Consider the following 14,779-nt stretch of genomic DNA (forward strand, 5'->3'; position numbering starts at 1 on the left):
TACAGTTCCTATTATTGGGAGCATTAGTGATATTATTTCACAGTGAATTACCACCCCCTTGTAGCCAAGCCAGAGCCTGGGCCTCCTTCTGGATGTCTCCCTCCCACTGTTCCCAGCTTGTCAGCCTCATGGGCTGTCCACCTGGACTATTGGACATGCCTCCCTGCCTCCTCTCCTCCCCATGGCCCACCCTGATCCAAACTATCATTATCTCTTCTCTGAAGAACCCTAACGATGTAAATATTTATTAGGCACCTACTGTGTGCCAGGCATTTATATAAACTATGTAAGATTTAGGAGTTTATCTAGGTTATATCACTGAATCCTTATGAGGTAAGTATTGTTTGGATCCTCACTGTACAAAGAAGGAAAGACTCATCCATTCATTCAGCAACCACTTCCCGAGCATCCCCTCCAGGCCTGGCTCTGGACTGGGATGGGCAAGGCTGGGAAAGTGAGGCAGCCTTAGGCCCTGGCCTCATGGAGCAACCAGTCCACAGGGAAGTATAGTCCCACTCCCAGATAATTCCTTAATTCTGTGATTCTAAAACCTTACTCAGCAGGGTGTCAACTCTGCAGTCAGGGTGAGATGATGAGGAGCAGGGCTCAGAATAGGAGGAAAGGTCTGGGGGAACTGTTTAGGGCTCATACATGTTCTTTGAAAGAAGGGTCACAGGCTGGAAGGAATGCAGGGACCTCACGAACGTTCCTTACCCTCAGATTGTCCTGCCTCCCCATCTGGAGCGCATCCGGGAGAAGCTGGCAGAGAACATCCATGAACTCTGGGCGCTGACTCGCATTGAGCAGGGCTGGACCTACGGCCCGGTGAGGGGTTGCCTGCAGCGTGAAGGCGTTAGGCTAGACCTGCTGTTGGTGGAATGAGCAGGGAGGGGCCAGTGGTTGGGGGAAGGGACTTTAGGGCACCAGGGTGTCCTTGGGTTTCCTGTGGCAGAACTAAGGGCAGGAGGTCAGGGGTCATAGCCTAGGAGTGTTGGGGGGAAGGACGGGGACCCTGAGGGGTTGACACTGGGTTTCTCCAGGTTCGGGATGACAATAAGAGGCTGCACCCATGTCTTGTGGACTTCCACAGCCTACCGGAGCCCGAGAGGAATTACAACCTGCAGATGTCGGGAGAGACACTCAAGTGAGGAGGGTACCGGGGAACAGGGGCCAGGGCCTGACTGCTGGTGAGGAGGAAGGCAAGGAGAGGCGGGGATCGTGAGGCAGAGACTGACAGAGGACGAGAGAGAGGCATAAAGAGGGCTGGTCAGTAAGAGAGAGAAAGATGTGGAATCAGGGAAAGATGGACACAGTCAAAGAGATATAGAGACAAAGAAGCAGGGAGAGACAGGAGTCAGAGAGACAGAGACCAAGACAGAGAGATGGGGACAGACCCCCAGAAAGCTAGAGCAAGAGACATGGAGGGCCAAAAGGGGCCAGGGTAGGAGGGGGGCCGGGCTTGGGGAGAGGAGGCCAATGGCTGGGAGGCCGTGTGGGGTGACCCTGTCTCCCCCACCCCAGGACTCTGCTGGCGCTGGGTTGCCATGTGGGCATGGCGGATGAGAAGGCAGAGGACAACCTGAAGAAGACCAAACTCCCCAAGACGTGAGTGTGGGTGGCCCCAGTCCCCTCTGGGGAGTACAGTAGGTGGCTGGGGATGAAATGGTGAGGGCTGGGCAGTTGAGGGAGTCTTGTAGGGAGGCTGAGGTCAGAGATAAACGGGCCACAGGGTGAAGGTCATAGGACCAGGGTGTCAGGGCTCTGAAGTCAGTGGGGAGTGTCCTGGAGAGGTGTCAAGATTGCAGAGGTGGGAGTTCCAGAGGGACGATGGGTATGAGTTGGGACCCAAGGCCAGGGTCAGCCATGGGATCAGGGAAAATGAGGGAACAGAGGTAATATCTCCAAGTCAGAGGCAGAGGGTCAATGGAAAGAGATGATAGGTTGTTGGGAGTCCTAAGTAAGGGACCCTAAAATTATAGGTGAGCGATCAGAGGTCCTGGGGATAGGGGCCAGGGTTCAGAGCTCAAGGACTCCAAAGCCAAGAGGTTGAAGGGATAGGGTCCTGAGGTCAGAGGTAAGAAACCTCAAAGCTAGAAGTGAGAGGTCAGAGTTCCAGGGTTGAATTTGAGTCTACCGAAGTCACAATGCAGGGGTCAGAGAGGCCAGAGGTCAGTGAAGCAAAAGGCCTTGCTGGGGTCACAGGATTCTGCATTAAGAGGCCAAGTATCTCAAAGCTTCTTCAGGGGAGTCATGGAACCCCGATGTCAGAGGTCAAAGGTCAGAAATTCCAAAACTCGGAGCTGAGGGTCACAGGACCCTGGGAGCAAGGATCAGAAGTCAGGGATCCCATTGTGCAGAGCCCAGCGGTAGGGGTGAGGGTCTCCCCTCACCAAGCTCTGCCATGCCCACAGGTACATGATGAGCAATGGGTACAAGCCGGCACCGCTAGACCTGAGCCACGTGCGGCTGACGCCGGCGCAGATGACGCTGGTGGACCGGCTGGCAGAGAACGGGCACAACGTGTGGGCACGAGATCGCGTGGCCCAGGGCTGGAGCTACAGCGCCGTGCAGGACATCCCAGCACGCCGAAACCCTCGCCTTGTGCCCTACCGCCTGCTGGACGAGGCCACCAAGCGCAGTAACCGGGACAGTCTCTGCCAGGCCGTGCGCACGCTGCTGGGCTACGGCTACAACATTGAGCCGCCTGACCAGGAGCCCAGTGAGCACTAGCCCTGATCCCCTGCTCGGCTTCCGGACCCCCAGCTGTGACCCCTAACCCCTAACCTCTGGATTATAGCGACAGACAACACGGAGCCACCCACCGACCAAGCACTCAGGGGGCCTCCACCCCTACCCGTAACCTCACCCCTGACCTGTCTCTGACTCCCAAGCCCAGTCTCCATTGGCCACCCAACCCCTGGTCCCCAGCCTTCAGTTTCTCTGCCGCTGGCCCCAACCCCGATTTCCGTCCTCTACCTGAGTCTGACTCTGCCACTCTCTCCCAGGTCCTGCTCTCAACCCTTGAATCTAAACATTGACCCTAATCTTGACCCTTAACCCTAGACCATAACGGTGACTGAGCTGCTTTTCTGTCTGTGTTAGCATCTCTTCTCTGAGGCTCTGCCTGCTAAGGAGACGGTGTGGTGGTCGGGGGTGGGCAGGGAGGGGAGTCTCTCTTCGTAGGTTCTCCCCACCTCGCTGACTAATCTGAGATTCCCCAGCTCATCTCCTGTGACACCAGGAAATCATCCCTCTTCCCCCAGCACCCCCCCCCGCCCAGGTCCCAACCTCTCAGTACTCCCCATCCAGCCCCTGACCCTGCCTGGCCCCCATTTGTAGGTCAGGTGGAGAGCCAGTCTCGCTGGGACCGGGTGCGCATCTTCCGGGCGGAGAAGTCCTACACGGTGCAGAGCGGCCGCTGGTACTTTGAGTTTGAAGCAGTCACCACCGGGGAGATGCGCGTGGGCTGGGCGAGGCCCGAGCTGCGGCCCGACGTGGAGCTGGGAGCTGATGAGCTGGCCTATGTCTTCAATGGGCACCGCGTGGGTACCTCCCTGGGCTCCATTCTGCGAGGCCCTGGGGTCCCTCACACAGCTTGCACACTGTCTGTGCCCCACTGTCCACTCATCCCGGAGTCTGCCCTACTACTCATTCATCCATCATCCATCCATCTATCCACCCATCCCACCCTCCCTCCCTCTCTCCCTGCCCATGCATATATCTTTTTTTTAATTTTTATTTATTTATGATAGTCACACAGAGAGAGAGAGAGAGAGAGGCAGAGACACAGGCAGAGGGAGAAGCAGGCTCCATGTACCGGGAGCCCGATGTGGGATTTGATCCCGGGTCTCCAGGATTGCGCCCTGGGCCAAAGGCAGGCACCAAACCACTGCGCCACCCAGGGATCCCCCCCTTTTTTTAATAAAGATGTATTTAGTTATTTGAGAGAGAGAGAGAAAAAGAGAGAGAGAGAGAGAGAGCACAAACAGGGCGAGGGGCAGAGGGAGAGGGACAAGCAGACTCCCTGCTAAGCAGGAAGCCCAACATAGGGCCCCGTCCCAGGACCCTGAGATCATGACCTGAGCCAAAGTCAGATGCTTAATCAGCGGAGCCACCTAGACACCCTTGTCCATGCATGTATCTATCCATCATCCATCTCTCTATCCAGCCATCCTTCTGTTCATCCATTCATCTACCCACAGATCCAACTATCCCTCCATCCATCTACTCATCTGCCAGATAATCACTTAACCATCCACATTTCCATCTGTTTGTTCATTTATTTGTTAGTTCAGCCTTTCACTTATTTGTAATTTCATTTATTTATTGAATCATTTAATGCATGAATCCATCAATTCATTCATTTACCCACCCACCCACCTGTCCGTTCACCCACCTGCCCTCTTATCCATCCATCATTCTGTCTGTCCTTTCTTCTTTCCCTATATCAACCCATGTAGACTCAATTTCCATCCATTCCATTTTTCCATCCAGCCATACACCCTGCTTCCCATCCATCCATCTCATTACCCGTTTATCTATTCTGGGGGCATATGGGTATATATGAGTCTGTAGAGGGAACACTGGCAGGCTCATTTTTCCTTTCCAGCCCTCCCGTCCCACCCCCAACTCCCCACTACCATTTTGGTGGTCTGTATAACCCCAGCCCCAGCCATGGAAACAGTACAGAACTCAGGCAGAAGAGATGGGATACAGAGATCATTGGGAAGGGAAAGCATGAGAGCCTATCCCTTATATTCCAAGGATCATCGATACAGATGTGGAAAAAGATGGGGACCTTGTGGGAGTGACCCCTCTTCTGACCCCCACGCCCTGAACCCGATGCCTTGTATATGTATCTTTACATGTCTCTCCTTGCTTCTGTATATCTCTGTCTCTCTATGTGTCTCTGCCATGTCACATCTTCCCCTCGCCTCTTCACAGGGCCAGCGCTGGCACTTGGGCAGTGAACCATTTGGGCGTCCATGGCAGTCAGGTGATGTCGTGGGCTGCATGATCGACCTCACAGAGAACACCATTATCTTCACCCTCAATGGCGAGGTCCTCATGTCCGATTCAGGCTCTGAGACGGCCTTCAGGGAAATCGAGGTTGGGGATGGTGAGGACTGGCCTCATGGCCCATTTCTGGTTTTCTTTCATCTCACCTGACCTTACACTACATCCCTAGCCTTGTGCTTTTCCATCCCTTCCTTCCATGGTACCTCCTCCCCTCCAGCCCCTGCCCTGCCCACCTGTCTTCACCTCTGCCCATCCATCCCCTCCCACCAGGCTTCCTGCCTGTCTGCAGCTTGGGACCCGGCCAGGTGGGTCATCTGAACCTGGGCCAGGATGTGAGCTCCCTGCGGTTCTTTGCCATCTGTGGCCTCCAGGAAGGTTTTGAGCCTTTCGCCATCAACATGCAGCGCCCAGTCACCACCTGGTTCAGCAAAAGCCTTCCACAATTTGAGGCCGTGCCCCTTGAGCACCCCCACTATGAGGTGAGGACTGACCCCACTCAGTACCTACTTATCTGCTTCCAAACCTCATTCTTCCCACAGTTCTCTTCCCCAAATTTCTCCTTTCCTTCTGTGATAGCCCGCGAACAGTGTAGAAGGGCATATCAGGACAGTAGTTCCCAGGGCTGCCTTGTAGGGTGTAATGTCAGCAAACCACAACCTATCTGACCTCCAGGTTGCCTTGCTTATTAAGTGGGGAAGGGAAAAAAGAGGAGCTGGGTTACGTGACCCCAGTGGAAATTTCCAGTCCTTAGCACTAGCTCATCTTACAGCAAGGTTTAAAGACATATAAAGCTCTTGGTACGTTTTGGCACCATCCTTACTAATTGCTATCCGCATACACATATTTTTTTTAGTTTATTTGTTTTTAGCAGCTCTTCATTAATTTCAGTATTCTAACTCTTAGGCTCTAATGTCTTTTCTTTTTTAAAAAAAATATTTTATTTATTTATTCTTGAGAGACAGAGAGAGAGAGAGAGGCAGAGACACAGGCAGAGGGAGGAGCAGGCTCCAGGCAGGGAGCCCAACGTGGGACTTGATCCCCAGGCTCCAGGATCATGCCCTGGGCTGAAGGCGGCGCTAAACCGCTGAGCCACCTGGACTGCCCTCTAGTGTCTTTTCTTTACCAGGGTTAAACTTAGCATCAGATGCTGACCATAAAAAAGACCAAAGTTATAGTCCTTTTCTCAACCTGGAAAGAACCTGAATCCTGCATGGTTGAGCTTCAGCGGGTTCTTCAGAAGCAGCCAGACCTGGGTTGGCCTCTTATCTGCTCTGTGGCCTTGGTCATGTGACTATTTCCTCCTCAGCTGTGTTCCCATCCATGGCATTGTTCACATCTCCTCACATAATCCTTCTTCCTCTCTCTCTCTTATGAATCATTTGGCTAAGTTGGAGACATCATGCCTGTTTTTTTAATCTGTGTAAGCTCTGTATCTAACACGGGGTTCAAACTCATGACCCTGAGATTGACAATCACATACTCTACCGACTGAGCCAGCCAGGTGCCCCCATCATGCTTCTTTATCCCTAAACATTTCAATGTGCATTTCCTCAGAACAGGCTATACTTTTAAAGAACTACAGTCATGAAAATCAGGAAATTTAACACTAATACATACTATTACCTAATTCATAATCCATATTCAAATTTTATTAGTTGTGGTGATCATGTGAATTTTATTTTTCTGGTCCAGGATCCAATCCAGGATTACATGTTGCATTTAGTTGTTGTGTCTCTTTCTTCTTCTTCTTCTTCGTCTTCTTTTTTTTTTTTTTAAAGATTTTACTTATTTACTTATTTGAGAAAGAGAGAGATGAGCATGAGCAAGTTGGGCAGGCGCAGAGGGGGAAGGAGAGAGACAAGCAGACTCCACACTGAGCGTGGAGCTCTATCTCACGACTCTGAGATCACAACCTGAGCAAAAACCGAGAGTCAGATGCTTAACCGAGGCGCCCCATGTCTCTTTATTCTTTATTTTTTTCTTTATTCTTTAATGTAGAATGTTCCGAGTCTGTCTTTGTCTTTCATGCCATTACCATTTTTGAAGAGTACAGACCAGTTATTTTGCAGAATATCTCTCATTTTGGTTTGTCAAGTGTCTCCTCAGGATTAGGTACAGGTCACATGTATTTGGCAGGAATACCAGGAGGTTGTGTCCTGCTTGATGCAGGATATCAGAAGGCACATAATGTTGCTATGTCTTATTACCAACTATGTTAATTTTGACTGGCTAAGATGAAGTCTACCAATTTTCCCTACTGTAAATTATTAGTTTTCTCTTTGTAATTAATCAATAATTTGTGGGGAGGCATTTCAAGACTAGGTGAGACTGGATGGGTTTTAAGCAGGGGAATGTCTGATTTAGATCTGAGTTTTGGAAGGTCCCCATTGAGAGTGGATTATAGGGGGTGACAACAGAGGCCTCATGGCCCATTTCTGGTTGGCCAGAGAGGTGCCAGGGGCCGGAGAGGCTGGTGAAACAGAGGCGAACCTCCTAATTCCTGCTACTGCCAGATGTGTTCTCAACCCAAAGAACAGAATACTAGACAGTGGTGAGAATGAATAGACTGACCTGCGCACAACTACGTGGGTGAATCTCACAGACATAATGCGGAGTGAAAGGAGCCAGAGAGAAAAGAGCCCATCCTGTGATTTCGTATTCATAGAAAGTTCAAGAACAGGCACAGCTAATCTGTCATGTGTTCAATCACATGGTGGCTCCGTGGGTACTGGGTTTAGGACCAATGGCCTGGCCTGCCTGCCTGGCTCAGCTTTCCTGCTCCCCCTTAGGTGGCCCGCGTAGACGGCACCGTGGATACCCCGCCTTGCCTGCGCCTGAGCCACCGTACCTGGGGCTCCCAGAACAGTCTCGTGGAGATGCTCTTTCTCCGGCTCAGCCTTCCAGTCCAGTTCCACCAGCACTTCCGGTGCACTGCAGGAGCCACCCCCCTGGCTTCTCCTGGCCTGCAGCCCCCAGCTGAGGATGAGGCCAGGGCAGCAGAACCCGACCCCGACTATGAAAACCTGCGGCGTTCAGCGGGGCGCTGGGGCGAGGCTGAGGGGGGCAAAGAAGGAAATGCCAAGGAGGGGGCACCCGGGGGCAATGCCCAGGCTGGGGTGGAGGCCCAGCCTGTCAGGGTGGAGAATGAGAAGGATGCTACCACAGAGAAGAACAAGAAGAGAGGGTGAGTCAAGGATGGGGCCAGGGTGGGTTTAGGGAACCCCAATAATGTAAAAAACCTGATTGTGTCCCACAGGGCCCCCATATATGTTTAGCGGAGTCAGAATGCTAAGGGAGCCTATTATGCCTCAAGTGAATCCCATTATCTCCCGGGATGCTCTCATTTCCCTGAGAATGTAAAATTGGGGTACACCACTATATCTATGGAGGACTCTACTATCCTTGGGGTACCTGGTAGGCCCCAAAGCATTCACCCAATGGACTTTGTTGTCTATAGACACTAAAGTGGACAGACATTGAAGTGTCTTGAGAGAGTTGACTGTACCCCAAGGCATCCCAGTGAACACCACTGATCTTCTAAATTGGAATCATTTCTGTGTCTCAAATGTGCACCCCAAAAGCTAATTTCAAAGGAGACCCTCAAAAAGGCATTAAACCTGACTTGAAACTAAAAGTTCTTACCCCCTACTAGGGCAGTGGTTTTCAGTGGGATATAGTTCTGTGGCTCTTGGCGGATGTTTGGAAATGATGGATGATTTGGGTTATCACAGTTTGTTGGGGAGGTGCTGCTGCTACTGAGGGAGTCCAGGGATTCTAAAGGCTTTCAGTGTATAAGACAGCACCACATGATGAAGGATTATCCTCTCCTAAATGCCTTTAGCACCTATATGAGAAATGCAGCTGTGGGGGACCATGTGCCCCCAAAGGAGCCTCCATGTCCCCAGAAGCACCTTTAAATTTGGGCATCTGCAAGCACAGAGCACAGCATCCCCAGGAGGGATTATGCTGATGCAGTTGGGAATTTTATCCCTCTAGAGGCAAGGGCTTGGGTATTAGAAATGAGATGTATTTAGGATGGATGTGGGAATCATGAATGTTGTGGTGGACAGGGCTGGGGGGCTGGGCTTGACAGCTGGTTCTCACAGTAGCCTCTCCTCCCCATCACCAGGTTCTTATTCAAGGCCAAGAAGGCCGCCATGATGACGCAGCCACCTGCCACTCCCACTCTGCCCCGCCTCCCTCGAGAGGTGGTGCCCGCAGACAACCGTGATGACCCTGAGATCATCCTCAACACCACCACGGTGTGAACCTGGGACCCTCAACCGAGACCCCTCAGATTTCCAAATTTCATGCTGCAGTCCCTCATAATTGCCCTTACCTGGGGACACCCCAATATACACTGAAGACCACAAAACAGAGCATATACTGATTTAGTCCTTTGAAACCCTAAGTTCATAGAGCTGGGGGACCTAAAAATTGCAGGAACACAATGAAGTACAAGGCACACTGATAAAACTCCTAGGGATCCCAGAATCCAGAGGATATACCAATGTAGACTTGGGACCTTCATATTTGGGTTTACCCATATAAACTCAGTACCCCCAAATTTAATAGCTTTCTGGTATATTCTTGGGAACCAACATTTAACAATTATCGCAGTAGAGTTTGGGATTTCCCAAATCTGGAATGTTTTCTGAGACAGAGAGCCTCATGGTTAGGATTATGGGCCACCTGGATGCTAAGTGGGTACGTCACTTCACTGCTCTATGCCTTCTCCTTTATGGAAGTCTTATGGTTTTCCCGTCTGTAAAATGGGGATACAAATTGTACCCTCTTGATGGTGATTATAAATTAATTTGTGAATTATTTGTTAGCTATTATTTATTGATAACTTTATAATTTGGAGAGGGATCCAAATTTGGGGCATCACAAATAGTCCCGGAGCATTCCCAAGTCTGAATATATAGTAGACACAGAAATAGAGACACATAGACCTGGGGTGTGTATGTCTCAAATCCAGTAATTTTTTGTTGAACTTCAAGGGGACTCTGAATCTAGAGAGACCAACTTAAGAGTCCCAAGGAAGCCCTGTGTCCCCCACCTTCTGGGCTGACCATTGGTCCCCCTCTGCCTCTCCAGTACTATTACTCTGTGAGGATCTTCGCTGGCCAGGAGCCCAGCTGCGTGTGGGTGGGCTGGGTCACCCCTGACTACCATCAGCACGACATGAACTTCGACCTCAGCAAGGTCCGGGCAGTGACGGTGACCATGGGAGACGAACAAGGCAACGTCCACAGCAGGTGCCAGGGAAGGGTGGGAACCACGGGAGGTGAGAGGTCAGCGCTGGGCCCCCGGCTCAACAGCTTCTCTCCCCCTCTACTTCTCTCCTCTCCCTGTTTACTTTCCTCCTCTGGGTTTTTCCTCCTCTTCGGTTTCTGTTTGGTCTTTTCCATTTTGTTTTCCTTCTTCCTCTCACGCTGCCCTTTCTACGTTACCTCCTGTCTTTGCTCTCTCTTCCTGCTCCCCTTCCCTCTCTTCCTCCCAGAACCCCAGCCAACTTCTAAGAACTCTCACTCTGAGGGGCTTGGGGTGTTGGCACTTGGGTGTGCGTGCAGGTGATGGGGGGCTTGGGGATGGAGCTCTGAAGTCACAGTATTCTGGGAGTTTGGGCAAGGGAGCATCCAGTGTCCAGAGCACCTTGGCTAAGGCGCCATGCACTGACCGCCCCTGTTTCCTCCAGCCTCAAGTGCAGCAACTGCTACATGGTGTGGGGCGGGGACTTCGTGAGCTCCGGACAGCAGGGCCGGATCAGCCACACAGACCTTGTCATTGGCTGCCTGGTGGACTTGGCCACTGGTCTGATGACCTTTACTGCCAATGGCAAGGAGAGCAACACCTTTTTCCAGGTGAGTCCAGCCCTCAGCAACTTAGCAATAGTGTCCTCATGTCCCAGGATGCTGGGAAGACCCTTCCCAACCCCCCACTGAGGACAGACCCCAGAGAGACAGGACAAAACAGCTCCTAGCCTGTCCTCAGGGAAGTCCCTGGGAGACCACTTAGTTAACTGTCCACTGAACTGACACCCAGAAAGGAGGATACGGAGCACTGTCTTGACCTTGGAGAAGGATCCACAGTCCCTCTTGGTCCAGGTGATACCTACTGCCAACTTTTCACCAATCAGGGAACACCCTACGATGAAACCTAGGGTGGGCTTTTCTTTCTTGATATTTTATTATGAAAGGTTTCAAACATACAACAAAAATAAATCCTTTTTAAAGAATATTTTATTTATTTATTCATGAGAGACACAGAGAGAGGCAGAGACATAGGCAGAGGGAGAAGCAGGCTCCCTATGGGGAGCCCAATGCAGGACTTGATCCCAGAACCCCAGGATCATGCCCTAAGCCAAAGGCAGCTGCTCAACCACTGAGCCACCCAGGCGTCCCAACATAAAACAAAATTAAAGAAATTGTACAGTGAACGCCCATATACCCACTGGCTTCATCACAAGAACCTACCACTCACACTGGCTTTATCACCTATTTATCCACTTATCCATCCATTAATGCGTCTAACTTGGAATTTATAAAACTTTATTTTAAATGGAGAATTTAAAAATATGCAAAAATAGTGTCTTAGACCTCTATGTCCCCACGCTCTAGCTTCTACTATTACAGCTGATCCTACTTCATATTTACCCTCCATGCCCACTGGATGATTTTGAAGGAGACCCCAGATATCATATGTTTTCATCTCTTTTCAATTTGTATCTCTACAAAAATAAGGATTATTTTAAAAAGCATAACCAGGGGTGCCTGGGTGGCTCAGTGGTTGAGTGTCTGCCTTGGGCTCAGATCATGATCCTAAGGTCCTGAGATCGAGTCCTGCATCAGGCTCCTCACAGGGAACCTGCTTCTCCCTCTGCCTATGTCTCTGCCTCTTTGTGTCTCTCATGAATAAGTAAAATATTTTAAAAAATGATAATAAATAAACACAAAATAAAAACATAACCAACTATACCATTTGTATCTTTAAAAAAAAAACCAATAATTCCTAATTAATTAATCAAATATTTAGTCCATGTTCACTTCTCTGGTTGTTTCAAAAAATGTCTTTTTCCCATTTGTTCATTTGCATTGGAATCCATTAAGGTCATGTATTTTAGTTGGTTGCTATGCCCCTTGAGTCTCTCCTATGTAGATTTCCCTTCTCTCTCTTCTCTGAAATGTGTTTGCTGAAACCAGGCTGCCTGTCCTGAAAAGTTTGCTTCTCAAAGTCCTGGACCAGCAGGATCTGCGTCACCTGGGGGGTTGTTAGAAATGAGGAATCTCAGGCTTCCCCCTAGACCTGCCCAATGCGAATCCAAAACTTAATCCTGGGGAATTCGTGTGTCTTCTCAGCCTGCGTCTGGTTGACGCATCCCCCATGGTGTTGTTTTAACGTTTTCCTCTGTCCCCTGTATTTCCTATCAACTGGCAGCCAGAGGTGAGGTTAGGTTCAGGTTCGGCAAGATGGCTTCACAGATGATGGTGTTTGTGGTGATAGAGGCTGGGTGGGTCCACTGCGGAGATCAGAGGGGCTGGAGGGACAGTGCAGTCAGAAGACCTTCCTGAGTTTTGAAGAATGAGTGGCATTGCCACTTGAACACAAGTGGCATTCCAGGTGGAAGGCATGATTTGCACAATGACCTGGAAGATACGTTGCCACCGAGGGAGCAGGAGGAGGTTGGTGTATCTGGATCAGAGGTGGTGCAGCTCACGAGCAACCTCGGTGCCTAACTTTGGATATGTAGACACCAGGAGGATCAGGCTGGGGCAATCGACCCCAGAGTTCAGGAGCCAGAGTCATCATCACCTCCAGTTCACCCTCTTCCTCACCCTGGCCTCTTCTCCCTTGCCAGGTGGAGCCCAACACCAAGCTGTTTCCTGCTGTCTTCGTCCTGCCCACCCACCAGAATGTCATCCAGTTTGAGTTGGGGAAGCAGAAGGTAGGAGTACAGTGATGGGGCAGGCTGAGGCAGTAGGCGTGGGAGGTCAGGCTGGCAGAGTGGCTGAAAAGTGGGGCAATCCAGGAGGTCTCCCTGGAAGCAGAGTGGCAGGACAGAGAGGCCTGGGAATCCTGACCTGTGCACACCTCCATGCCCCCAGAACATCATGCCACTGTCAGCTGCCATGTTTCTGAGTGAGCGCAAGAACCCGGCCCCACAGTGCCCACCTCGGCTGGAGGTGCAGATGCTGATGCCCGTCTCCTGGAGCCGTATGCCCAACCACTTCCTGCAGGTGGAGACACGACGTGCGGGCGAGCGGCTCGGCTGGGCCGTGCAGTGCCAGGAGCCGCTGACCATGATGGCTTTGCACATCCCTGAGGAGAACCGGTCAGGGCCAGCCCGGGCTCATGGGGGTGGGATGGGTGTTGCAAGTCTTCTGGGGTCCGGAACCCATTCAGTGCCCCCCTCCATCAGTACCCCAGGGCTCCAGACAGCACCCCAGTGGGCCCCAGACCTACCTCAGGGAACCCTGACTCAGCTCGGGCATCCCCAGATAAGACTCCAGGGGACTCCAGACCCACCCAGAAGGCCTTGGGTCCATCTTTGGGACCTCCAGGGACCCCAGACCTACCCTACAGGGCTGGCTCCAAGCCCATCTCAAGGAGCCCAGATCCACACTGAGAAGCCACACAGACTCCAGGAGCCTCAACTACACCTCAGAAGGACACAAACATTACTCAGAGAGGCCTGAATGCACCCCAGGGTGTCTTGGGCACACCCCAGGAGACTGAATGTATCCCTTGGGGATCTCAAACCTCGTCCAGGGGACCCAGACACAATCAGGGTACAGATGGGTTCATGTGTATGGCATGAATGCTCTTAGGTACCCAGAACAGACTCCAATCCCAGACAAACCAGGAGGCTCTGATATGCTTCATCTGTCCTTTATTCATTCATTTAACAGATAGCTCTGAGCTCTTCCTGTGTGACCAGCAGCATTCCATTTTTTTTAAGATTCTAATTTATTTATTCATGAGATCCAGGGAGGCAGAGACACAGGCAGAGAGAGAAGCAGTCTCCCTGCAAGGAGCCTCATGTGGGACTCAATCCTGGATCCTAGGATCATGCCCTGATCAAAAGGCAGACCTGATCAAAAGGCTCAACCGCTAAGTCACCCAAGCGTCCCAACCAGCAGCATTCTAGGCGGGAAACACCAAACCCTTGTGAACGGACATTCTAGCGATGCCCACATATAACTCAGGGGCTCAGACTTGTCCAAGAGGACTCAGACCCATCCCTGGGGAATCCCAGATACACTCACTCACTCATTCTATCTATCTATCTATCTATCTATCTATCTATCTATCTATCTATCATCTGTCTAGTATTTATTGAGCACTTACTATGCTAAGTCCTGTTTAGGTGATGGGGATATAGCAAAAAACAAAACAAAACCCCAAAAGGCAGAAATGTCCTACCCTGGTGGGATTACATTATAGTCTTATTCAAACATAGCCAGGTTACTCAGGCCTGCCAGAGGGAGGTTCAGTCCCAATCTGGGGATCCCAGACATATCTTCTGGTCACCAGATCTCCTCCACCGGCTCTCAGATACCCCAGGGTATCAGACCATCCCAAGGATTCCAGATACATCCCAAGTAGCTCCCAGACCACTTAGGGACTTCCAGAACTATTAAAAGATTCCTAGACCCAGCTGCGCAGACCTCACAGAACCTTGCCCAGCAGCACACTGGGATTCCCTGCTGGGGCGGCCGTCGCTCACCTTAGCATTTCTTTGCCTGTCTGTGGTCTG

The 14,779-nt window shown here is 51.1% G+C and overlaps 1 protein-coding gene across 2 annotated transcripts in view; it reads left to right on the forward strand.

Moving 5' to 3' along the window:
- RYR1 (ryanodine receptor 1) overlaps nt 1–14,779 on the forward strand; it is a 117,999-nt gene that overhangs the window by 21,700 nt on the left and 81,520 nt on the right. For both annotated transcript variants that reach the window (XM_072751802.1, XM_072751811.1), the window contains exons 21-33: nt 721–825; nt 1,041–1,144; nt 1,522–1,605; nt 2,412–2,719; nt 3,340–3,542; nt 4,945–5,119; nt 5,290–5,498; nt 7,809–8,203; nt 9,149–9,281; nt 10,120–10,280; nt 10,721–10,886; nt 12,881–12,967; nt 13,128–13,354. In XM_072751802.1, the coding sequence (XP_072607903.1) occupies nt 721–825; nt 1,041–1,144; nt 1,522–1,605; nt 2,412–2,719; nt 3,340–3,542; nt 4,945–5,119; nt 5,290–5,498; nt 7,809–8,203; nt 9,149–9,281; nt 10,120–10,280; nt 10,721–10,886; nt 12,881–12,967; nt 13,128–13,354 (2,357 nt within the window). The remainder of the gene's footprint in view (nt 1–720; nt 826–1,040; nt 1,145–1,521; nt 1,606–2,411; nt 2,720–3,339; nt 3,543–4,944; nt 5,120–5,289; nt 5,499–7,808; nt 8,204–9,148; nt 9,282–10,119; nt 10,281–10,720; nt 10,887–12,880; nt 12,968–13,127; nt 13,355–14,779) is intronic.

Source organism: Vulpes vulpes, chromosome 1, assembly GCF_048418805.1.
Source record: "Vulpes vulpes isolate BD-2025 chromosome 1, VulVul3, whole genome shotgun sequence".
NCBI lineage: Eukaryota > Metazoa > Chordata > Mammalia > Carnivora > Canidae > Vulpes > Vulpes vulpes.